A 25,811-nucleotide genomic window follows, 5' to 3' on the forward strand; every position below is an offset into this window, starting at 1 on the left:
CCCCCAGGCGGGGGCGGGGGCTTGCGGGGTCCTCGCACCCGGAGGGAGCGGGGCCCGGCCCGGCCGGCACGGGGGAGGACGTGGGGATGGGGGGGGGACTGGCTCCAGAATAAAGTTTATTTATTCTAGCGCCCGGCTCGTTCTTGCTGCGGGGGGTACCGGGGGGGGGGGGGGGGGTATGGGGACAGGGAGGGGGGGTGGGGCCGTCTGCCCTCCCTGGTTCTGGCTGCCCCCAAAATTTGGGCTGGGGAAGGCCTTTGGGGGTCCCCACCAGCACCCACAAAGCCGTGGTGTCCCCCCCCCCCGCCCCAGTGCCAGGGGCCAGCCCCAGCATGCTCGTGGCATGTGGCCGGAGCAGGAGTTTGGGATATTGTGGGGGGGGGGTCAGCAGGGGGTGTCCCCGCCACCGCATGGGGATAGGACCTGTTTGTTTTCCTTTTTTGTCCGTTTTTCTTTCCAGCAGCCGCCGGGTGAGGCCCATCCGCCGCCCACAACAGGAACCGGGGGGGGCACCGGGGCACGGCGCGGCCGTTTTCCCCCCGTCTCACCTCCCCGGAGAGCGCAACGAGGCCGGGCTGAGAACGGCCTCAACTCGTGCCAGCGATGGCGGCCCCCCGGCTACACGGCCAGGGCTCCTCGCGGCGGGGGGCACGGCTCCTCCGCCGCCCCCGCCGGCTGCCCGGGGGCCGGTGCCCGCTCCCCTGGCCGGGGGCAGCAGGCGGCTCGGGGCGCGTGGCTCTTGCGCAGGAGGTGGGCGAGCTCGGCCAGGCTGAGCAGCGCCGACACCAGGCCCACCACGAAGTAGAAGTGGATGAAGACGGTTTTCTCGGTGGGGCGGGAGACGAAGCAGTCGACGCGGTGCGGGCAGGGCCGGCTGCGGCAGACGAAGAGGGGCTGCACCCTGAAGCCGTAGAGCAGCGCCTGCCCCAGCAGGAAGGCCAGCTCGGCAGCGATGCGCGCCACCACGCTGCCCACGTAGAAAGCCTGCAGGCGGCGGGCGCGCTGCCCCGGGGGACCCCCGCGCCCCGGCTTGGCTGCTTGGTGCACGGCGAAGATGACGAAGAGGGCGGCGGGCGCCGAGAGCACGACGACGTGGAAGACGAGGAAGCGGTAGTGGGAGATGGGGAAGGCGGCGTCGTAGCACACCGGCTTGCAGCCCGGCTGCTGCGTGTTGCAGACGAATTCCTCCTGCTCGTCCTCGAAGACGTCGCTGCCCACGGTGGCCAGGACCAGGATGCGGAAGAGGAGCATCACCACCAGCCAGAAGCGGCCCACCATGGGCGAGTGCTCCTGCACCGCGTCCAGCAGCGAGCTCAGGAAGCCCCACTCGCCCATGGCCGCGCTGCGGGACCGGGGTCAGCACCGGGGAAAGGAAAGGGGGGGCACCGTGCCCATGGGGACGGACCCCAGCGGGCACGCAGCCCTCCCCCCCCCGGGGGGGGGGGGGGGGGGGGGGGGGGGGGGGGCTCACCGCCCCTCCCTGAAGGCACCATCGAGCCTCCAGCCCTTAGCAGGGTGCTCGGCCGGTGCCAGCCCACTCGTGTCACAAATGTCCCCACGCTTTTGCTCGCTCCCCACAGCAATGGGGCCAAGGACACCAGTAGGGTTCAGGACTATGAGGGTCCCCATCCCTTGTCCCCCCCCTCTTTCTGTGAACCCCCCCCTCCAACCAACCCAACAGGGTCAGCCCTGGTACCTGCGGAGGCTGCGGTCCCCGTGGTGGCTGCGGTCCCCGCTCGCCCACAGCGTGCCAGCGCGGCTGTCCGGGGCTGTCCGGTCCCTGGTCCAGCGGGGACAGGATGACAGCCCCGCAGCCACGCCTGGAGTCCTTTTAAAGAGACAGAGCGGCCGCAGGGGCGCCCGGAGGGGAGGGAAGGGCTCGGTTCTGCTGGCGGGGGGGGGCCCCAAGGACAAAAGGTGGACGGCAGCTGCCTGGGGTGCAGCACGGTGCGGGGGGCAGTGGCTTCCTCCAGGCAGAAAATCCCCTGTGCTTTGGGCACCCCAAATGCCGAGGTGCCAATTTGCTGCAATGAGCACCCCCCCCCCCAAAAAAAGCCCCCCACCCAGGCCAGGGTGCAGCAGCTGGGCCAGTCGCTGCCATGCCCAGGGGGCAGCCACATCCTCCCCCTGTGCCTCAGTTTCCACTTCCAACGAGAGCAGCAGAGCCCAGGCTGATGCACATCACCCTGGGGACCCCCTCACCCCTTGGGGGGGCCCTGTGGTGGGTCGGTGACCGCAGAATCCTGTACACAGCATCCCCGGACCCTCCTCCCCACCCCAAAAAGGACATTTTGCAACGGAGCCCGTCCCGGCACAGACACGATGCTGCACAACAAGATTTGTGCACGTGCTCTCTATACACATTTGGGGTGATGCCAGGGTTACGGGAGCAGCTACAGAGACAGCCCCGAGCTGCCCGGCCGCAGCCTCGCCGTTTGCTGTGCGCCCGATCCTTGCAGCAAGGAGCCGTAAATAGCACAGCCCCTCGGCGGGGACGCGCCGGAGACGCTCTCCAGAGCCCGGCAGTGGAAAATCTGACAGCGCTTTCCACACTTGACTGGGTTCCAGCAAAGCACCTCGGTGGCATCGATGGTGCCCCGCGCCCAGCGGCTGCTCGGTGGCTGGTGGAGACGGGGAGGGCTCCGGGTTTGGCGGCTGCTCCTGCACCAGCAGCACCCCTTTGGTCCATAAATCACCTGTGTGGGATGTGGGGCGATGCGGGCGGCACGGCACACGGTCCCTGGTCCCTTGGTGCCAGCCCAGGAGCCACCACCGGTGACCTGCGTGATGGCAGCCCCACAGAGCCCCTATTTCAGCCTTGTGCACGATGCTCTCAGGGTGCTGAGCGCGGACGAGTGGGACCCAGGGACCCCAGGAGGGCTTGAGGGTCCCAGGCAGCTGAGCCAGGTGCACGAGTGCTGCAGGGCTGCCAGCCTGCTGGCGATGCAGAGGCAGCACAGCTCATTTCCCCCGGCTTCGTTAGTGACCCCGATTCCTCCTGCAGCGGGGACCGTTGCGGATGCTCCTTTCTGCCGGGCCGCATGAAGCCGTGGCCGTGGCCGTGCTCTCTGCTGGTGGATTTGGAGCCCTCGTCCCCACCTCGCAGGGCGCAAGCGACTGCTCACCGCAAGGCACCCAGTGCCTGCTTCCTCCCCACCCGCCGTGGCAGAACGCACGCGAGGCGCTGAGCCGTGTGCCCACAGCCAGCCTCAGCTGGAACAGAGCCCACTGGGGGTGCATGGCATGGAGGGGGGGCTGTAAATCCTGCCGTGCTCGTGCTCCCACCCAGAGAGCCTGTTCGGAGCGAGGACAGCCCTCGAGAGCAAAAAACAGCTCTGGAGCACCGAGCGTTTCCGAAACTTCAGCCCGGGCTCACCTGCGGCAGCACCGGCGCCTCCCAGGAGCAGAACCTGCGGCACTCGGGCTCTGTTGCTGAGCCCCGGCCCTGCCACTTGGGCACTGCCACGAATTTTTCACTTGAAAAACCTCAGCTGCAGAGCCGAGGCGGTGGTCGGAGGCTTTGCAAAGCCGCAGCATCCCGCTGAGGGACAGGCTGGAAGGAGCCTGGGCAGCACCTGAGCCTGCCGGGGGCATCGCCCTTGGCAGGGTGCAGCAGGAAAGGTGTGGGGGGGAGACCCCTGGCCCTGCTCCCGTAGGGTGCCTGGACGAGGGGCTTCCAGCCGGCAGCACCCAGGGAGCAGAAGCAGCAGCTCCCCGCAGGCACCCCAGGGGGAAGCAGAAGTGGTGCCTGCCGCAATCCGAGCGCACCATCACCACCTGCCCTGCCGCAGCGGTTGGCAGCAGCACGGCACCGTCCCGCTAGGGACAAGGCCATGCTGCAGCTCCTCAGCACCTCCCTCACCTCGTTTCTGGTCAGAGCCACGCATTGCGCGCAGCTCCTGGCTGTGGGTGACAGCAGGACTCCAGATTTGCCGATGACGCGAGGTTAGGTGCAGGTGCTGATGTGCTCGGGGGCAGGAGGGCGCTGCAGAGGGAGCAGGGAAGGCCGGACCCATTCCCCTCTGGCTGTTGAACCAGTGGATGAGGTTTAATGACAAGTGGCGAGTCCTGCCCTTGGGGCACGACAACCCCACAAAGTGCTTTTTCCAACCCCAATGATTCTGACACCAGCACCTCCGGGTACCAAAAGGTACACCCGGACCTGAGCTCACCCCCAGCCCTCTGCTCCACCAGCACACCCTGCCCCATGGACAGGGACAGCTCGGGGCTGGGAGAACAGACAAGAAGGGACAACTCCTTTTATTGAACAAAGCTTGAGTAAAAAAATTTTTTATTACGTAAATAGTTAAAAGGACAGCTTAACGACAAACACAGAAAATATTTACACTGTCAAGAAATAAACAGTGCCATAGAAATGGCTCGGAGAGAAAGAAATGAGGACCAGCTCTGCCAGTGAAATACATTTGAGGGGAAGAGGAAGATGATTCCCCCCCAGCTTCTGCTGAGGAAGACAAGTGCTGGACACCTTCCACACCCGAGGGCACCGAGGTGAAAAAAAGGCCCCACCAGGCAGGGGACTGCACTCAGAGGTGCTAAGGGGAAGCCCTTCGTGCCCAGGAAGGAGGTGGCAGGAGAAGCTTCCCGCTGCAGAGCAGCCGCTCTGCGCCGCAGCCTGTTGTAGTGCCAAGTACAGCAGCAGAGGAGCCCAGGGCAGGGGAACCTGCTGCTTTCCAACGTGTGCGTTGGAATAACCAGCCTGCTTGCCTTCATCAAAGACTCCCGGATGACAAAGAGTTGCCTCTCCAGCCGCTGCTGAGCTCCCTTCCTCACCAACAGCTGGCACCTCAAGAGACACCCGCTAATGGCACAAGACCTTGGCAGGCACCAGCGCCTCTTACCTAAGGATGACCTCTGGGCTGAACTAGCTGAACACAGGGTTTTTGGCAGCAGGGCAGAAGATAAAACTGCCAACACTGAGCACAGCGTGGAGACAAGTCTGCACAAACCTCCGTTACCAAATCTGAGCTGAAAAAAAGCAAAGGCTAAAAACTCAGCATGGCAGAAGTTGAGCAACAGGGGCTTGCACAGACATAAAAGACTTTAAGAAAAACACTAGCATGGAGTTCTATATACCTGCACCTCACAGTTAAGTCTCTGTGTTTGTGAAGTTAAAAAAGTTATCCTATTAATTTCTAAGATATCTAAAGAGGAAGTAATCTAGGCAAGCGTAATTGATAGGACTTGAAATATACAAACATCTGCCTTGATATTAAAATGACCACAAAGAGTCAAAAGATTTCACCCAGACCTTCCAGCTAGCTAATGGGTAAAAGGGAAGCACATCAGCACTGGCTGGGCACATCACTGTGAGAAAGGGGGATGGGTGTTCCTATTTAAACAAGTCTGAATTTTTTAAAACCTAAAAAAAAAATAGATCTGTATTCACTTGTATTAAACATTTTTAGACAAGCTTAAATTCATTGAAAAAGATTTCCTAGTCTGAGATGTTCTTTGGCAAGAGCTTGTTAAGGGCTCTGCTGAAAGCAACTTCATAGATCAATAGTTCAAAATCTTCATAAAAATTCAAAACATATCTTCATCAGATGACTCCAAGTATTTGACAGGCTTCTTGAGACGTCCTCGCCTGGCACGGGGTGAGGCTTCTGTGGGACTGTCTGCGCGAGCGGTTAGTTCAGCAGTATGGCTATCACCGTCTCCCTGCTTGGATTTCTGGAGGGAAAGCATAGTTGAGAAGTGACTCATGAACCTGAGCATAAACAGGTTAACATTCAATTAGCATAAAACACACCTCCATGTCACAGGTAGGGCTGGTGTTCAGACTGATGAGATCAAACCAACAATCTGGGACAAGTATTTCTGCCTGACTTCCCTCCCTTTCTTACCCATCTCCCCCCATCCAGTAAGGAAAAGGGGCGTTGCACTGGAGGTTTTACTTCCACCACAATTTTTCTGCCACAATAACTGACACCAGACTCTTGTACCCCCTTGGCACTACCCTGTGGTAGAGTACAAACCTTTGCTGCAACTGATTTGGAAGGCTTTGAATCAAAATCTGAATCCAAATCTGAGGAACTCGGCTGCCTTTTGATAACTTTCCGCCCCTTGGTCGGACCAGGCTTCTTGGCATCTGCTGCTCTAGCATCAGAATCCAGAGATTCCTCCTTCACTGCTGTCTTGCTGGATTTTGGCACAGCCTTTTTCTTGGCTAGAATATCCATGATGGACGGCTGGTTATCTGAAACAGAATTCCGCGTTTAAACTTTTGTTTTGCTGCTTCTCTTCTCGTGCACACATCTTCCTTCCAACACAAATACGGCTCTGCGCTACGCTGCAAGGTCAGCACGCAGGTCATCTCATTTTGAAGCATCATTTTCTAGAAAGAACTATTTACCAAGATTATGAGAGATGAGGTTGTTTATCTCCTTCCTTAGCTCTGCTACATTTAGAGGATCAAATTAAAGTGTACCCAATGCAATATACAGACCATTTCGGACCTGGAAATTCTGACGCCTCACGGCTGTGTAACCAGTCTTACGCCGTCAACACTTTTGCGCAGGGAAGGACCGTATTTACCATCTATACTAAACAGTTATTTGTTGAGTTTTCTTATCCGTATTTTGACATTTTTAACAGCATCTTGAGGTGTCTCCAAACTAAGATGAAATGAGCAAGCCACTTCTGAATGACAACAGGCTTTCTCTGAATTCAGAAGTGGAAAAAGCAGCTATTTTGCTGTGAAGTAAGGTACTGCTTTACTGCTGCGATCAAAACCAGCTAGTAACAGAACATGCAAAACAGCTTTCGAAGTCTGTCAAAGACTCTAGCTGTCTAAGTTTACAAAAGCTGACTCAAATGCCCTTGACTAAAGAGTCTGAACCAGCACTAAATGGACCAAACTACCCCAAAGAAGCTTTCCTTCTTCCTGGAAAGCAAGCTGCCAGGTAGCTTTCTTCCCTAAAAGACATGGAGAATGTTGACAGCAGGGCAAATTCCACTCAGATTATTTCTGCCAAGTATTACATAGCACTAAAGGAAGCATTTACTTTTCCTGTTCCCAAACTAGAGCCCACACCTTTCAAACATGTCCGAGATGAACTATAACATGACATGTTTGGAAACAAGCTTCTTTAAAAGTGACAACAGTTAGGCAGCCTTTACCACAAACCTCAGATCAACTCTGAAATTAAAACTCAATCTATCCAGTCCTCTAAATGCCTAGAGATACCACTTTGAGTTGTTTCTCACAGGAATAAGAGCTATCTAAAAAATACCTTTAAATGATTACATAGCTCTGAAAGACTCAGCTTCTCCTTACCCTTAGCAGCACTGGCTTTCTTAGCTGCAGCAGGTTTTTTAGGTACAGCCTTACTGCGAGGTATGGAGACAGAAGGACCTGCAGGAGCTTGACTCGCATTCTCATCAGCAATATCTCGGACTTGGACTGAACAGAGAAAGAAGAAAGCAAGTCTGAAATAGTTAAATTATCTATTCTGTCTGGCTATAACATTAGAGCAGAATAAATGCGTGCAATTTTGTAACAACTATTAAAACTGGATTAATCACAAATTCAAGTCAGAACCAGACAAAAAGCCTTGTCCAGTAAAATGGGCTTGCACCCCAGCATCAAAGTTCTTTGCATAACATGACTAAGATCTGCTTCTGTCAGCGTTAAGCACTGGTTGGAGCATCCAGTGTACTCTCATAGGGTTTTAGGAAAATCAACAAGGCTTAGAAGGGTTTGTACTCACCAGAGATAGCACCTTGTACTGACTTTTGCTTGGGAGCTTTAGCTGTTTTTTCACTGGTTTCCCTAGAATGCAAAACCCCAAGTATTTTTTAACTTATGATGCACTAAACAGGTGCATTGAAGAAAAAGAACCATTACTACATAACATTAACACTGCAAGCACAACTAATTTCCAGCAATTATGTGGAGAAATACTCACTTAGGGGCAGCTTGGGGCTTGGGAGCAGGTTTCTCTTTTGAGTTCGTATCTGATTCAGTGTTGCCTTCATCGTGCCTCTGAAATTCAGACTCCTCATCTGAGCTGGTGAGATTTGTATCTGAGTCCGAACTGATCATGGTCTTGACTTTGGCTGATGAGACAACACAGATGTATCATTTTACATAGTTGGTAATATTCAGCTTAGTTTCCTTTCCAATATTTTAGATGCAGTTATTAAAAATAGAGATCCAAATAAAAACAAGTGGATATTGAGACTGACGCTGAAAAGACTCCAAGTTGCAAGTGTGTTCTGGGCACACTTACCAACAGCACGTTTGATTTGCTAAGACAGTTGCATAATTAAAATCAATAACCTGATTTTCTCTACTTGTCCATTTTTGCTTTTCCTTGAAATATCATTGCGAAAATCTGCTCAAACAGCAGAAGTACTTAGTTGTTACATAGAGTAAAATAAGCCTTTAAAAGTGATTTTTGGCTGAGATCTCAGACTCTGGGAGCTCTCTAAACAGTCTGTTCAATTTTCTCCTCCACAGACCGCTCCTCTTCTGCATTTGTGTCCTCACTCACCTGCTGCCTGGCGAACCACTCTCTCTCTTTGAGGAGGCACTTCAAAATCATCAGACTCTGAATCAGACCCTGAGTCAGACCAAGGGTTTCGTTTCTTCATTTTCTTTACTGGCTTAAATGGCAGAGTGGACTGTCTCTTAGTACCTGAAAAATATTGGGAGGCCAGATGAACCAGCAGACTTCCGTATGTGCTTCAGGCCCAGTAGCTCAAGCTCAGCTTAGAAATATATCAATAAATTCAGAGGATTCTGGCTTAAACGTCAAAGAAAAACAATAATCGTGTCACCAGCCTGACTGTTATCCAGAATCACTTTGTTTCTCACCTAGTTTTTCCAAACGTACCAGTCCTAGATGTCACTCCCCGCTTCAGGAAGAGGTCAGATAACCAAACTGACAACCTTTCCCCTCACTTTCCACTGATGGAATAACACAAAAAAGTATTTACCTTTTTCAACATTACGCTTCTGCACTATTCTTTGCCTAAGGCTTGAAGACTCCTTATCCCCTGATGAGCTTCCTTCTTGATTCTCATCTAATTCATTTTTTTCACTCTGAAGATAAAAAGCAGATATCAAATAGGTAGTGAGTTAGCTCACACAATTTGAAGAGGTGTAGAGAGTAATGCAGAAAGGAGCAGCTTATTTTAGATGTACAAAAGTTAGCAGTACAAGAAGTCTGAGTTTGTGAAACAAACTGCGTGTAAAATAGATTACGGCCAAGTAAATCAGACACAATCAAACCCCAGATCAAGTGACTGAAAACACAAAATCCAACATTAACAAAAACAGGAACTTTGTCCCCACACCTGAGTGCGCTTTGGTACCGCCTTTGCGTGCTGACAGCCCACAAGGCTCTAGGGTGTGTTGAGGATGCAGAATTTAAACAGGGTGGGTTAAATCAACAAGGCAAATTAATCGGAAAAAACTGTTGGATGGAACCATCTGTAGGAAAGGAGCAATATGTCTGGCTTACAGGTCAAAACAGGTGTAGGGATATTTTCATTTTCTAGGTTGCAAATGGCCGAATGGCATAATTTCAAGTAGCCCTGTAAAAGAATTAAATCTTCATCTCCATGATAACAAGAATAATGGCATCAAGTGGCTGAAAGCATTATGAGAAACGCAAAGGCTGTTCTAGAGTAGAGAATTACTAGCTGTACTTCCTGCCTGCTAAAGGATTTATAAAATCCCCCAAACACCTAGAACCTTACTTGTGTCTGCTTCTTCATTTCTAAGCCATCTCTCCAGCCCATCTGACAGCAATATATGCTGCTGCCAAGAGATTTCCCTTTAAGCCATCTCCCGATATGTTAGTGAATCTGCTGTCCTTTAGACTGACAAACATCCATTTTCAGTGTCCCCCATATCCTAAAATTCTGTTCCTCTCCCAGAAAGCAGACAATAATTGCTTCACCAGGACAAGTTCAACCAAGAAAAACTTGTCTTTCTTTAGGACTGCCTTCCGTATCGAAGAGGATGTAATAAAAGATTAAGTGTTTGGAACTTTTTACCTTTATTTTCTTTTTAATTCTCTTCTCTGCCTCTGCCTTCATTTCTGCAGTTATCCGAGGAACAACCCTTACGCCATGAGATGATGGCATTACTTCTGGCAGCTGTGCCTTCTTCACCTTCGTTTTCCCTCCTTTTACCTTTAAAGATTTGCCAGGTAGCCCTGCCATCTCATCCTGCATTTGCTTGGCTTCTACTGCCTGCAGAATTAAGCATAAAGCAACACAACCATCAGAATACAGAAGAAACAATGTACTACTGGAAAAAAACAAAAACAACCAACACAGCCTTTGCAGTATAACACTCTAAAGTTGCTGATAAGACCACACTGAACATTGGCATACATCAAGTTCTTCAACGAAGGAAGCAAGGTCTTCTTTCCACAGGTCAGTGGGACTCTTGCACTTCAGGTTTTCCAGCTCCCTTTCCTAAAGTGAATCATAGTTGAGAATGAGTCACATAGTTTAATCCATCATAAAAATATAATGTACTTTTATAAGAAAAGGAAGGAACGTACTTTGTTATCTCTCTGCTTACAGAGCTCATCTTTCTTCTCTTTAGTCAAATACCAGAGGGGCATGTTCAGTAGATAGTTGAAATCTGGTCCGGTAGCTGCAGCTGATTCTTTGTCGCTCTCATCCTCTTCTTCTTCTTCTTCTTCCTGAATGTGAATTTAAAACAAGCATTGTCAGCAAATATAGCTACGTACAATGGTAGGGCTACTGATTAAATCTCATTGCATCGCAGGTGCTCCATGTGGTTATGGTGTAGTAGACTCTTCTAGGACAATTCAGAAATGGATGCAGGTGAAGTTATAGCTTCTGAAAGCCTCAGCTGCTACCACAACCCAACCTTCTTTCTATGAATTCTGAAACTTCAGAGGCAGGGGACAGTCCAGATCAATTTAGAGGATGACGGACGTATTACCTTGTTTTGCAATTCCTTCCAAGCCTTCACCGGATCAGATTCATAGCCTCTTTGGATAAGAACTTGAATCAATTCCTTCTTGGGTTTGTTTTCTGTGAACAGACATTTCAGAATTGTCAGTTAGTAACCACTACAAATCACTGGTAGGAAAGACAGAGGAGCTTTAAAAATTTTGGATCCTATGGCTGTAACAGCTCAGCCTCTTATAGGAATCTAACACAGCCTTTCCTCATCAAGAGGTGGGACGTGGTAGAGCCTAAAATAACATCAAAAAAGTTCCTACTTAGCAGGTGATTTGTTAGCTCGGCATTGCTCCTATACTTGTAAGGAACACCTGCCAGAGCACTTTAAATATTTTCTCCTTCATTTCCATACATGCATTTCCCTAGCCCTTAGTTTTTGAATTTCAAAAAAACAAAGTGTGATGGTATCAGAATGCTTTTATGATAATAGGCAGGCAGGTGGAGGAAAAAAACCTGATATGACTCCAAGGCTTCGGTATAGCTTGCACCTCATTAGACATCACCTGGGAAATTTATTCTATAAATGTCCCAGCCAATGGAAATGCTTCAGCTGGAATTTTTTGTTCTTTAATGTATCACAAGCAATCAACCATGAGACACAAACACAAATGAAACCAGCTCTGTCAGCCTTGGAACTGCTTATTACAAAAAGCCAAGAAAATGCATTTCAAGGGAATTATTTTTCCTCCTGAGTCAAGTCAAACAGACACAGACTGTTGGGATCATTGGGCTGCCTTCAGACACAAACCACAAAGCATCTTATGACACTTTGTCTAGCTGCGTCCTCCATAAACGCAAGTGAAATACAGACTGCCTTTTAGACTGAGGTGGAAAAGTTGATTGAAAAGTTTGAATGCTGGAAACAAAGATCTGTTTCTTTTCTAGCTCATGATTCTCAGATGCCGCTAGCTTGAGTATCTTCTAACTTTGAAACCCCAATCCACCGAACATGATTCAGAATATTTTGCAGAGGTTCAAAGATAACACAGGAAAGATATGAGCTCTCAAGTATGCATTTGAACAGAACACCCAAACAGACAGGAAAACCCTTTCTAACCCTATTATTACTTAACCCTTATTCCTACTGAGCCAGAAACAGATAGGAGTATTTGCTAAAGTATTAAAAAAATATATTTCTACTTTCATAATAGCGTCAAACACACAGTAGGAAAGCTGTACGAGCACCCCACTTTAATTAACATGTACATAATGCCCTATAGACGAAGGACCTCTGCAAAGCATTTTCCTCTTACATGTTACTGGAACAGAAAGATAAGCTGTGGTGTGTTTTGTGAAGAGCCAGGCTGGGGCTGAGAGGGTGCTGACAGAACTCAAGGGAGCACCTAGCTCTTCTACCAGCTTCCTAAACCAAAGAACCGAGAGCAATGCATACCGATCACAATTTTTCCATCTATTTTCTCCAGGATGAAACGAGCCTGGTTGCTCAGTTTTGCAGACTCGGCACTTAGCATTCCAACAAGCCATTCTTTTCTCAAACCATAGTATCGGAGCCTCAGTTCAAAGAACTCTTTAAGAATATCCTGGGGAGACTCGTACTTCTTGAGAAAGCCAACATGGTCAAAAAGAACCTAGATGAAAAGAACAAAGGTGTTATGATCATAAAACTGATTTTCAAAGCCACTGAAAATCATCCACAACCCAGATGTGATAGCACAATGGACTTATTAAGCAATTATAAAACCTTAGTGTTATTTCAGAAATTACTTCAGCTTCTGAGCACAGCAGCAGAGACAATTTTAGAATTTAGAATTTCTTAAAAACACAGTAGGGCAAAAGTTACTTGAATCTTAAAGCTATCTTTTGGATAAACATCCTACACCAAGCTTCACACACTATCAAAATCCAGACATTCAGTGGCAGTGTCCTTGTCACAACAAAGGTCTCCATGAGTGATTTCAGATCACTTTGACTCTTTCAGACAAAACCACACCATCTTGGGCCCACTACCAAGCCTGTGTGTTGACCTTTTAAAGGTATATTTAGAAGCTGATTTAAAAACAGTAGTAGCAGAAAAATCAAAGTGAATAGGTTACTGAAAGCATATTCTCATTAGAAGCAGCAAACGCAGCTGTACATGCTGTCTTTGAGCTGAAACGAGAACTCTCTTCAGCAGTCTATTACATACCATGGAGTTGCACGTCAAATTTGTTTGGAGTTTGAAGACCTTATGCAAACCCACTGCTTCGGCTTCAGCTAGTTTTTCTTCACTCATCTTCACTACAAACTTCACCGTTGTGTCTGTGTGATATTCTTTGTAGTCTGTGATTAGAGGGGGTGTCTTCTCAGTCCCATTCAGCATTGGCTCCAGAACTTGTTCTTTATAAGTCTGAGAAAAGAATCCAAGTCAGACCCATGTTTTCCATGGAGATTAAGGGCTCCAAAAAACCTACAAATCACCATTTTTTGCTTTACAGGTCAAAATATATATTCCTAAGGCAAATTCAGCATTTATTACCTGCGTCCATGTTCTGACAGGCAGCTCAGTGATCTCAATGGTTGTAGAATCAAGGATAGACACTTCACCACTTATCACATACTGATTAGGTCCCAGCTCATCTATTGTGCCTTTGAAGTTCTTGTAACTAGGAAGCTAAGTAGGAAAAGAACATTAGATTCAGCTTTGTGTCCTTGCAAGTCCTTAAAAACAGAAGCATCAAATGCTTCAATATGTGCTGAATAAATTAATGAGCAAGACATAGCTGAAATACGTTACTTACCATTGGCAATGGCTCTTCTCCATCCATTAGACGACGGATATTATTCACAGTTTCCCTGATATCAAAGTTGGGGATCTTGCAGGACCAGCCAGTACCAATCCCTTCTGCCCCATTTATCAGCACCATTGGAATAATAGGGATGTACCACTCTGGCTCCACACGTTGATTGTCATCATATAAGAACTTCAGGACGTTGTCATCCATTGGTGGGAACAGCATCCGTGCTAGCGGGCTAGAATGGAAAAGAGAATTCAGCCCAAATTCTTGTTACACAAGAACCACCCTCAAAAATTAGACAAAACAAATAAATAAGGGTTATTCATATCAACCAACTTATCCATGCAACCTCAGCGCCTATGTTAGGAAACTAGGCTTCTAGAGCAACACTTGAAGCAGAGGTGCATCTTAAGCGATCTCATCAGCATCTGCTGGTTCCACTGAATATGTGGGGTCCCCTAAGTTTGTACTTTATGTAAGTCAGATGTTGCACTGTACTATAAGTTACTATAACTTAACTCTCCCAAATCAAATTCATTTCTTATTATCCTACGTAAATGTCTCCCTTTGTTTTTGCTCCCATTTTCTTATTCTCTGCTATACCTTTCTCTTCTGTGGGATGGCAACCACACTCACAGATCTAAATCTAGAATCCGAGTCACAAATTTGTTGTGAGTCTTTCACATTCAAGTGGTCCACGTTTTAGAGATTTAAAGGCAAAACGTTAATTCATATTTTATTTTAAGTGCTGTTAACTGGAGTCCTGTAACATGCTAAAGATGTTTAAGACAGTAAGAAAATTTTAATGCTGACCTGAGCATTGTGAAGATGTATCGAGGGCTTGCAGAGTCTTTCCCACCATGCAGCCTTGTGCCAAACTGACCAATGGGCTGCAGCAAGTTGAGGTTGTTACTGCCCACAAAGTTCTGAGCTAAGTTAATAATAGTCATCATCAGTGATGCCTGCAATAAAGGACGGGTCACAGTTAAAAAATGCAGAATTCTTCCTTGAAAGGACAAAATTAAAGGGAAGATTTACTCCAAGAACAGAACTGATATAGGAGATAAATTTGACTATTGAATACTGAATGGAATTCTCACTGAAAACACATCTGGTTATTACTACCTAAAATAGCAGCAACTGACAGAAAGAGCAAAGCTCCTGAACAGCTTTTAGCCAATACAGTAACCTCTACCCATATATTCCATTGTCTTTTTCAAGAACTCCTGCCTTTCTTCCTGGCCAAGACAAGTGTACCTGCTGCAGTGGACAATTTCTATGCTTTGTAAAAAGTATTAGGTAACCTTGGAAAAGCCAGCCTTAAAGAAGCTATAGCAATGTGTTTATTTGTCATTTAATTCTACCAGCCATTGACTCCCAAGACCATTTAAGTCTGGATAACTAAATATACTCCAATGACCTTAAGCATACTGCTATCTGCCTGTACTTGGAACCTCCGATGAAAGATTCTATCAGACTCCTAAAGGAAGCTTGTTTTAGTGTTTAACTTCTCCTTACCATGGCTTTATTTAACATCTTCCTAAACCTACTGCAAGTAAAGCAGGTTTTTCTTGTTCCGCTTTCTTGAATGAAACATACTCCCATAAGGTATAGGTAAGATAGGCAGACTGACCAATCTTGTTAAATTAATAATTGAAGAATTAAAAGCAGACCAACTGATATATGATATACAGACACTTTGCTCTGGTGTTTACACACTCAAAAATCTAATTCCGCAGGAGAGGCATCTTAACTGTCAAGTGGAATACGGGCTCTTTTTTGCCTTTTTTTTTTTTTAAAGCATTTTGCACAATGAGTACGCTTTCTTACTTCACCATGATGGTATGAGGACATCTCAGCTACAGAACCAGCCAGCTGAGCAACCTTCACCTCCCGCTTATCATTTCTTTTGAAACACGTGAACAGAACTTTTCTTTGACCTGGCTTCAAACCTGTACAGAAAAAGACCTTGTGTTTAGAACAGACATTTCGCTTAGCTTCCGCTCTCTAGAAACTAACAATTACTTACAGAACTAAAGATTCTGCACAAGAGTTAATTTTTTGCAATAACGTACTACAGAATAGACAAGACATTTAATCCAAAAGACTAAAAAACTTGGACAGGAGGAAGTTGAGTTTAGAACACCGACCCTGAAAACTCAACGAGTTACCCTGATTCTGATGATATGACAAAAAACACCATTTGTTAAACTTGGGGAAATATACTATATGGAACCACTACCTTGAAATTACTTACCATCAACCAGCGATGGGATTGATCTTTCATTATCCGAGTTTGAGAACAGGACTAACTCCTTGTTGATGAAGTCATTGTATGTCAAGTAATTAGTATCTTTCCCATACACGTATTCCTAAGGAAAACAGATGCAAGACTGCCTTAATTTTAACAAGGTCTAACATGTTTCTTAGCTCATACTTGGCTAGTTTCACTAAAATGGAAGCTCCTTGTACGACTAGCTAAACACAGCTCAAGTGATGACATTCTCAGCATGAAAAAAAACCAAAACATTGCTTCCCATTAAGCAGGCCTGTTTTGCTGAGAAAGTCTTCGTACAGTCCTGCTCAAGTTATCATTTCCCTACGGATAAAGTAATTTGAAAAATTAAAAAATGAAACGAGCTGTTGGACCACTGACCCAGGCTATACTAATGAGATGCAAAAAAAAGCTGATCTGCAAGATCCTGAAGCAGTATAACTAACTGTCCCATAACCCAGTGACTGACTCAAAGCTGTGTACAGCTCTAGCATGCTGTAATGAAACCAAGAACAGCCCCAGGGAGAGAAAGGAAATCAAATTCCTTTGTATGCGTAAACCTTTTACCTCTGGCAGGCCGTGGAGCTTCCGTTGTCTTCTATCCTCCATGAAATTAGTCAGCCACTCCTTTCGCTCTTCTACTTTCTTCTTACTAAAGGCCTATACGTAGCAAAATGAAAAATAGCTCAGTTCTAGAACATTCTCTGGTGTACCCTATTGGAACACTTAGGAAAAGGAAAGCATACAGTAAGAGTTTAACCAGGAGAAAAAACATGGTAAACAGGCTGACTTAGTAGCCTAAGGAGTGCAATACCAGATTCTCAAAGCTAACTGTATTAAGAACATCATTTCCACTGGTCTGAGACACAGTAGTTAGGCTTAGCTTTATGAAGTTTTAACAAAATAACAGAAAACTAAAGTAGTTTTCCCTATTAATATTTTTGAGGAAAAAAAGCTTAGTTTTTGGCACTCCTTAATAGCTCAGAATGCTTAAGAGTCAATGTCTACTGAAGGTGAAGGAGTTCACAAAAGCGAGGACTGTTTTAAACCACCGGTGAACCATTTTGCAAGAAAAAATTCTAGGGGAAAACAGGAAGGTCTGGCGTGGAGAAAACTGCAGCAGAACATGCAGAAAAATGTTAAAGGAATACTCACTATTGTGTCTGAAAATGTCAATTTGTTTGTAGCGATTAGTTTGTTCTGAGCTATATTTAAAAACCATCATTGAAAGAGTGCTCTTGGCCTGAGGTCTGTGGACAGACTCGCTTCTACAGGTTAGACTAAAGCCGTAGCCTTGGTAACAAAGAGATCATCTCAAGCCCAAAGGCCTCTAAGAGCATTTTAGGAGAAAACACACAGCACTTTAAGCAGAAGAATACCAAAGGTAGTAAGTCAGCAATTAAATCAAGTGTAAGTTACCAGGGTGATCGCAGCATCATCTTCAGGACCGGAATATTTGAAGCCAATTCGATGTTTAGCCATATTGGCAAAGTATTCCTTAGCTTCCTTTGATGTGCTGGTACCCAAACCTGCAGAGCCAATACTAGTTAATCCTACTAATTTCTCGCTTACATTAAGTTGCAGTTCAAAGAAAGGTGTTGCTACATCTAATTTTTGTGATGCACCATATAAATACAGCACGAAGACAGCTGTACTTAACATTGAAGTTACTTTAAATGGGATGTAAGGTAACACAAAGCATAAGAATTAAAGACAATCGAGCAGTTTTATGTTGCACTTTTAGAGACTGACTGGATCTTCTAAAGATGTCTGAAACTAATAACTGCAAATTGGAAATGATTTCTCATTACCCAGCCATTGTTCTGCAGTTGGCAACTTGCTTATCAGTATAGAGTAATTCTGGAGTAAGTACTTAGCTTACAGCATTATCAGTACACAAGGACTGTACTGGGGAAAACAAAAACCATCAAAGCTAAGCATGCTCACCTAAAAGGGTGCAGGGAACCTGTATCTACAATAGTGTAGTTGCACTATGATTTTGAGATTTCATCCACCTAGAGGTTATGGCTTGCTTACTTTTAGATCCTACACCACATCCATTTGTAAATCAGAATAGTTTAGGAGGGAAGAGACCTTTGGAGATTACCTAGTCCAAACCCTTCCTGCAAAAGCAGGGCTTACTAAATTGAATCATGAATGCTCTTAGTCAGTTCATTTGACTTCACCACATTGTTTTCTACAAACCTTTGTAGTACTTGATTTTCCAGGAATTGTAGTTCTGTGTACTGCTTTTCCATTCCTCAAACTCCGGAATGCTGTAGAATGCAATTTCTTCTTTGTTTTTAGAGGCCTGTAATGAATTAATATACGTTAACTGTGGAATGCGAGGTAGATGTAGACCAATGAATTCCTACTCACTTTACCATCTAGTCAACCCTTACCTTTATGATGGGAGTAATAAATTCCTCCAAAAAGTTGTGTCTTAAAAGAGAAGGCCAGTTGTGATGGATGAAGTTAATCAGCAAACCTTTGATATGAGATCCATCTTGATCCTGTTTTGTTTTTTAAAAAAAAGTCACTTTAATCAAGGACACGATGGAAGTGTCAGTTGTTAGACTAATGACAGATGATCTTATAGTTACAGTTAGTTAACCCTATTAACTTTCACTTCCAAAGATGTGACCATGCACTGTTTAACTACTGAAAGTTAGGAGAAAGGAAAAAAAAAGCACATTTGTTGTGAAAAAGTGTATCAAGGACTTGTCAAGGACCTTGTATCAGCAGACTGGAAAGACAATATTTAGCAATTTGGTGATGCTACTCCCCCTCTACTTTATCTGTTGTTTTGTATCTTATAACACGTTATGACCCACTGAAACACAGAATGATAAAGAGAGATGAATGCAGAGAATTAGGTACAACAGTGGCAGTGGGAGAAAGGTAGCATTTTCTTCTTTCCTCTATATTCTAGTGCTTTTTCTTCCCCCTCAATTTTGAATTTTAGTGAACCTAACCTGATCTGTCATAATCATAATCTTTCCATAGCGAAGAGTCTTTAAAGATTCTTGATCTTCATAGTTCTTTTTATACTGTAAACCCACAATCTTGATGATGTTGTTGATTTCAGCGTTTTCCATAATCTGGAAGAGATCACACAGAATAAAACCTTTTCTTTCAGACAAACTATAGCTCAAAAAAGTAAGATTATCCAGCACCTATACTTCTGACAGTGCTCTGCCTTTCCAGCTTTTTTCCTGTTTAGAAACTTTTATTATTTCTAAACTGAAGTCTTAATGCTTAAATATTTCTAGATCATTCCAAACGTTTCCTAGTCCACAAAACAAATGTTCAATACTCCTGCTTAATCAGCAAGGCAGGCTGAAGGTGAGGCTAGACTCATACCTTTAAGAGACTACCTGCTATGAACGAGTGTTCCAGGTGTTCAGCTGTACTGACTCAGTTAAAACACACTGCATTACATGAAGCATATAACATCTTCTAGCACAGACTATAAAGATTTTCCCACTAACCTGCTTATGAGAAGCTTCTCTGACGTTGAGTATTTTCCCACGAAGGGGAAACACTCCATATTTGTCTCTACCAACCACTCCTAGACCAGAGACAGCCAATGTTTTGGCTGAGTCTCCTTCAGTCAGAATGAGTGTACAATCTATAGAATTCTTGCTGCCTGGAAAAAAAAAATCAAGTCAATTTTCCAATTAAGAAATGAAATCAAGGTTTGTACGCCCACAAATTGCATGAGAATATACATCTTCTAAAACATACAGGTTTTGTTGCACTGCATGTAGGACTGACCACAAAATGAGGGTAAACTATAATTAGAGATTTTCTCATTGTCTTTATGAGACTATTGTTTCATTTGTCTAACTAACAAATGTTAACTGTTTCTGAGTGAACTGGCTATAAAGGATGTAAAACACTTACCAGCATCATTGGCATCATCCAGCTTAGGAACGCCTTTAATCTTCGTGTGTTTCACAGCTGAACATTTCTTATTCAGCTGGGTCTGAGCTTTAAATTTTACCCAGTTTAGGATACTTTCAACAATGCCACAGCCAACTGCCTGCAATACCAAAGAAAAAAAAAATCAACTGTGCGAAAATCTTTAACCACGTCGGAATTTAAGTTACGTACTTTTTCTTTAAGTCATGAAATAACTTTGTAAGTAATACATTTGCCACATTAAACAGAAGATGCAGCTTTACAGACACCTGGATTATCCGTGTATACCAATACTTACACCCTTGATAAATTTCTCACTCAGTTTACATGTTGAGCCAAAGCTCTTTGCCTGCAGAGTCATGTTCTCCTTAGTCTGAGAGTCAAAGGTTGGGTTTTCAATCAAGGCATTCACAAATATCCACATGTGGTTCTTCACCTGTAGTTAAATAAGACAAGCAGTACAAATTACACAGGTTCATCTCCCCGTAACGGCTGTGTCTTCTGACATTTGCCTGTCAGAATCACGGAGTGAGGAGAACAAATTCAATTATCACTATGTTTTTGAATTTTCCTAGATGTCTTTTGACAGAGTTTAGGACAGCTAATGAACGTTCACAAGCTATGTTATATGATTTGGGATGTCATCTAACAGTTATCGAGTTTTAGTGCATTCACACTGACTTAACAGGATTCTGACTACAAAATACTTCAGCTCAACAGAGAATATCATTAGTTGGCTTGAACTGGACTATATAAGGCTTCTGTAATTAGTAATTAGCTATATATCATCTTTGCAATGGAAATGTATATTAGCAATGTAGTAACACATTAATCTAGCTACAATTTGCAACGATACTAGTTTTGCCTTCCACTGGGAAAAATCTGACACTGTACCTGAAACGGCTTCACTCCAACTCCGTTTTTGTTCTTCCTTTTCACAACTTCAATGAGTTTATTCACAATCTGGTCAGCTACATAATCAACATGCCTGCCACCCTAAGGGAAAATGGGACCAAAGACCTTGAAGTGATTCCACTGAAAACAATATACGCATGTCTATTTAAAACGTTAAGCATGGTCTTCGCACATTAAGTAATTGAGTGTTTTTCACTAACAAACGTACATTTGAAAATAGCTAACAATACCAGTGATGAAGAATATGACATTAACTTGACTAAATAAGCAAGCGTTACCTTTGTGGTGGCAATACTGTTGACAAAGCTGACTTGCTGGAAGCCTTTTTCACTTAAAGTCAAACACACTTCCCACCGAGAATTTACTTCCTCATGGATAACCTTAAGTGCATTACCAGTTTCATCTACTTTGTCCTTCAGATAGAGGTCCACATAACTGCGGAATCCTTTGACCTGCATACAGATGAAAGCAGAGAACCCATTTGTAACAGCTCCTATAAATACTTATTGCTACTATTTCACGTCCTCCTGAAAAGCGGGTAGAAAAATCACTCATGCAAGTTTTCACTTCACTGTGTGTAATGGTGTAAATTGCTTCAGCAAAATCTCACTCTTTAAAAGGCACAAGAAATACAGACATTACTGTTTCACTTAAATGCTCACTTACAGGCAGCCTCTTTCCGTTTAGGAAAACTTTGACGTCCTTTGTGGATCCAGCAATATCATATGCTCTTCGGGACATTAGTGCTACAATGTCTTTATCAAGAATCGTCATTTTGAATTTTGACAGATCAGGTTGGAAAGTGACACACGTGTAATCTTCTCCATCAAAATACTTCAGTTTCATTTCACCAGCCTTTCCCATGTTGTCTGTCCAGGTCTGAGAAAAGGAGGCTTTGTGAGTTGCAAGTCTAACACACAGAAGTAACTAGACTAGTTTTTAAAAGCAGCAATCTGATTTAAGAATTTTAAATACTTTCAAATAATAACACCAACACTGGTTAAAGATTAGATTCTGATTACGTGTGATCTTTTCATTATTTGTTTGAATTATAATTGCTGGTAGAGTAGCTATGGGCCAAATTTATTCTTTTTGTTGTGCACTAGATGTAAACACCACCTAGATTTTTGGAATAAAACCTCAAGATCCTTATTTGGAAAAACTCAGGTATAACCGTACTGAACTGAGAAGTGTCCATACCTGCTTGAATAACTTTTTGTATTCGCGACATGCAGTTTCCACAGTAAATTTTGTGCTAAATATGTTGCACAGTTTGGCTCCATAACCATTTCGCCCACCTGGAATTAGCAAGAAAACAGGCTTGTGTTGTTCCCTTTGTTCAAAATCATCTGGAAGAACTCCAGACCAACAAGAGTTGAGTTACTTCAGCACAAGCAAAGTATGACTTCCAATGAACAACAACATCCTACAAACCCAGTATACGACTATAAACATGTATTTAATTGGGATTAAAGGGAATTTTCAAAGGGAATTTTTCTTGTTGTCCATGTTTGTGCCATTATTACTGTAAAATATGGGAAGGAGACTTCTCTCTGATGGACTTGTCTACTTTCACGTTGCATCAGGACCTGCCCCCTTTTTCATTTTATTTTCTTAAGGAAAACAGCAAGGGACCACTTAGTGGTAACTTTATTGAAACCTGGTAGCTCACTCACACTGGTTCACAAATTGAAATTGAACAGGCTGCTCAAAAATATTAGCATATACCGTAGAGTCCTCCCTACCTGTGACTTTCTTTTCATCATCATCGTAGTTACTGGATGTTAGTAGCTGTCCAAAGATGAGAGTAGGCACATAGACCTTTTCCACTTTGTGTTCAACAACTGGAATGCCTTTGCCATTGTTCCATACACTGATTGTGTTATTCTCTCTGGAGGGATGGAAAAGTGTGTTTTTAAGGCTGCAGATGGCTGAGCTATGAAATAAATATCACACAACGTCTCTAGGGAAAGGCCACCATTTCATCAAGAACAAATTTCTATTCAGCAAGTGCAGAAGCAGCCAGCAGAGGGAGGACAAGTCAATAATAATAAAAAAAAACCTCCAGTCTCAGATCTACGGATACCATCTACGAAATGGATCCCCACACAAAAATTGCGTGGTGATTCTCAATGACAGAATAAGAACATCGAGAAGGCGAAAGTGACCACAACAGAAAAAAAAAAACACAACAAAAAGCAGTCACTTCACAAGTCAGCACTCTGTAACAGGCCAAGAAAACAAAGAAAAAGGCTTTTACAACAGGTAAATTACATTTGATCTAACTTGAACGGGTCCTCAGCACAGAGCTCTCTAACACCTACATCAACTTATCAGAGCAGTATCCGAGTGAGAAAATCAAGCACACACGAGTTGGGAAGGCACTGAACAAAAACAAAGTAGAACTTACGGATCAATCGTAACTTTAATGCACGACATGTTTTTATCCCTCTGCTTGTTGTCTGCAGCATTGACTAGAAGATGAAGACAACTTTTAGTATATTCCATTAGCAATCAAGACAAAAAAAATATAAAGTGTTTTCAGTACGATGAATAAAAAAATTACTGGAACGCAACTATTTTGCAAGTTAAAAAGAAGAGTACTACAAGTGCTACAAAAAGGGGAATTTGGGGATGAATTAAACGGGTTTGGAATACTGAAAGCAATCATCCCATGAACGGCTTACTACTTAGCAGTGCTAATGGAAATTAAGATCAGCAAGAAACTACTATCCAGCATTTCCAAGCACAACTGACAAACAATAAACCCCGCGAGCACCACTGAACAAACCACACAACAGGCGTTACTTGGTCAACAGTGCAACTAGATAAAAGCACACTTGACGAGTTCTCAAGTCTAACTCTGGTTTCTCTGTCGGTTCAGAAACACCTCGACAGCCAAGCAACAACCCAAGAACAGCATCTTCTTACCCAGAATCTCATCAAAGATTTTGTACAAGCCAGGCACAAAGGTCACATCTCTGCAGTTCAGGCCCACGTCCTCATCAAAAACCCACATTTGCTGAAAAGAAAGACAAGAAACGTTTAGCCCCCCGGTTCAGCTCCGCGCTGCGGGTTTGGAGGGCTCAGAGGCCGTCCCTGGCCCCGCCGTACCTGGGTCACCGTCTCCACGGAGCCGATGTAGGTGTCGGGCCGGAGCAGGATGTGCTCCAGCTGCGTCTTCTTCTGGTAGATGCGCTCCACCGAGAGCCGCTTCTTGGCGCCATCGCCCTTGGGCAGCCGGGGGTTCTCGTCGGTGGGCTGAGGGGGGGAAGAGAGGGGGTGAGGGGCAGCGGGGACTGGTGGTGGGGGGCAAGAGGGGAGTCTGGGGGATTCTGAGCCGTGGGGGGGACCCCATGGGAGTAGAGTTTGGGGGTCTCTGATAGGAGGGGAGTTTAGGGGGGCTCTGAGTCGGGAGGGTCCTGATGGGAGGGGGGTCTGGACGGCTCCAAGCCTGGGGGAGGGTGGGCAGAAGGGGGAAACCGGGGGGCTCCAAGCCAGGGGGCCCTGATGGGAGGGGAGTTTGGGGGGGGGGGGGGGCTGATGTGAAGAGAGTGTGTGTGTGGGGAGCTCCGCGCCTTGGGGGGGGGAGAAGAATTTGGGGGGGCTGACAGGAGGGTAGCTTGGGGGGGAATTTGGGGGGCTCCGAATGGCGGGGGGAGATCGGAAGGGGAGTTTAGGGAGGGGCTCTGACGGTAGGGGAGCTTGGGGCAGGAGTCTGGGGGCCTCCGAGTCGGGGGGGACCCTAACAGGAGGGGGGAGGCCCAGAGGAACCTGGGGGGGGCGGTTGTGAGGGGCCATGGAGCGGCGGGGGGAGGCCGGGGACACCCTGGGGGGACCCTGAGGGGCCCGGGGGGGTTCTGAGGGGCCAGGGGGGGGTTCCGAGGGACCCGGGGGGGTTCCGAGGGACCCGGGGGGGCACCCACGCACCCGGAGCGGCACCGGGGACTCCGCGAGCTCCATGGCGGCGGCGGCAGCACTGAGGGGCACCAACGGCCCCGCGCAGTTCGAACCCGCGCCCAGCCCGCCACAACGCTCCGCCAATCGCCGCGCGCCGGCCCCCGCCGTCCGCCAATGGCAGCGGGAGGGCGGGGACACAAGCGGTGCCCGCCTCCCGTCTCCTCGCCAGTCACAAGGCGTGCCGCGCTTTCAAAGCAGCCAATCGAAGGGGAGATTTCTTTGATGGGCAGGGAGATTGGCCAGTGGGAGGGGGAAGAGGGAGGGCGCTGAGCGGCTGGATCCGTGCGCGGCTGGGTCCTGCGCATGCTCAGTCGTCGTTGTGGGGGGGGTGATGGGGAGGCCCCAGTGGGCGGGGTCTGGAGGAACGGGGAAGCAGTGGGCATGGACTGGGGGAACTGGGAGCCTGTGGGTGGGGACTGGGGGGGCTGGGTGTGGGGTCTGGGGGTAACTGGGAGCCAGGGAGCGGGGACTGGGAGTAACTGGGAGTGGGGTCTGGGGGTAACTGGGAGCCAGGGAGCGGGGACTGGGAGTAACTGGGAGTGGGGTCTGGGGGTAACTGGGAGCCAGGGAGCGGGGACTGGGAGTAACTGGGAGTGGGGTCTGGGGGTAACTGGGAGCCAGTGAACAGGGACAGAGTAACTGGGAAGCAGTGGGTAGGGACTGGGGAGTACTGGGAGCCAGTGGGCGGGGACTGGGAGCCAGTGGGCAGGGTATGGGGTAACTGGGAACCAGTGAGTGGGGTCTGGGGGCAACTGGGAACCAGTGAGTGGGGACTGGGGGCAACTGGGAACCAGTGAGCAGGGTCTGAGGGGTAACTGGGAGCCAGGGAGCGGGGTGTGGGGTAACTGGGAACCGGTGAGCGGGCTCTGCGAGTAAATGGGACCCAGTGGGCAGGAACTGGGAACCAGTGGGCAGGGACTGGGGGCAACTGGGACCCAGTGGGGCCCAGTGAGCAGGGCGGGGGGCCAGGCTGTGGCTGAAGCCCCCCCTCTAGCCCCTGGTTCGTCGGGACAGCCTGCCGTACGGCC

At 46.6% G+C, this 25,811-nt stretch overlaps 2 protein-coding genes across 2 annotated transcripts; both read right to left on the reverse strand.

Moving 5' to 3' along the window:
• Positions 1-201: 201 nt before the first annotated feature.
• Positions 202-1,808, reverse strand: GJD3 (gap junction protein delta 3). The gene is made up of 2 exons (XM_080564820.1): positions 1,697-1,808; positions 202-1,342 (listed from the first exon to the last, which is right to left on the reverse strand). The coding sequence occupies exon 2, from the start codon at positions 1,333-1,335 to the stop codon at positions 619-621; it is 717 nt and encodes a 238-aa protein (XP_080420946.1). The 5' UTR covers positions 1,336-1,342; positions 1,697-1,808; the 3' UTR covers positions 202-618.
• A 2,466-nt stretch (positions 1,809-4,274) lies between these two features.
• Positions 4,275-25,010, reverse strand: TOP2A (DNA topoisomerase II alpha). The gene is made up of 35 exons (XM_080564786.1): positions 24,754-25,010; positions 23,938-24,084; positions 23,755-23,845; positions 23,234-23,297; positions 22,569-22,714; positions 22,024-22,121; positions 21,490-21,702; positions 21,102-21,275; positions 20,803-20,904; positions 20,207-20,344; positions 19,891-20,029; positions 19,476-19,633; positions 18,960-19,085; positions 18,387-18,497; positions 18,190-18,295; positions 17,404-17,513; positions 16,552-16,644; positions 15,967-16,081; positions 15,540-15,661; positions 14,523-14,671; positions 13,713-13,944; positions 13,451-13,585; positions 13,121-13,321; positions 12,368-12,563; positions 10,952-11,043; positions 10,542-10,685; positions 10,369-10,452; positions 10,027-10,224; positions 8,962-9,067; positions 8,517-8,660; positions 7,929-8,079; positions 7,731-7,792; positions 7,298-7,423; positions 5,997-6,217; positions 4,275-5,691 (listed from the first exon to the last, which is right to left on the reverse strand). Exons 1-35 carry the CDS (start codon positions 24,784-24,786, stop codon positions 5,545-5,547), a joined length of 4,674 nt encoding a protein of 1,557 aa, XP_080420912.1. The 5' UTR covers positions 24,787-25,010; the 3' UTR covers positions 4,275-5,544.
• Positions 25,011-25,811: the final 801 nt, after the last annotated feature.

This window comes from Anser brachyrhynchus, assembly GCF_964034855.1.
Source record: "Anser brachyrhynchus genome assembly, chromosome: 22".
In the NCBI taxonomy this organism is placed as follows: Eukaryota; Metazoa; Chordata; class Aves; order Anseriformes; family Anatidae; genus Anser; species Anser brachyrhynchus.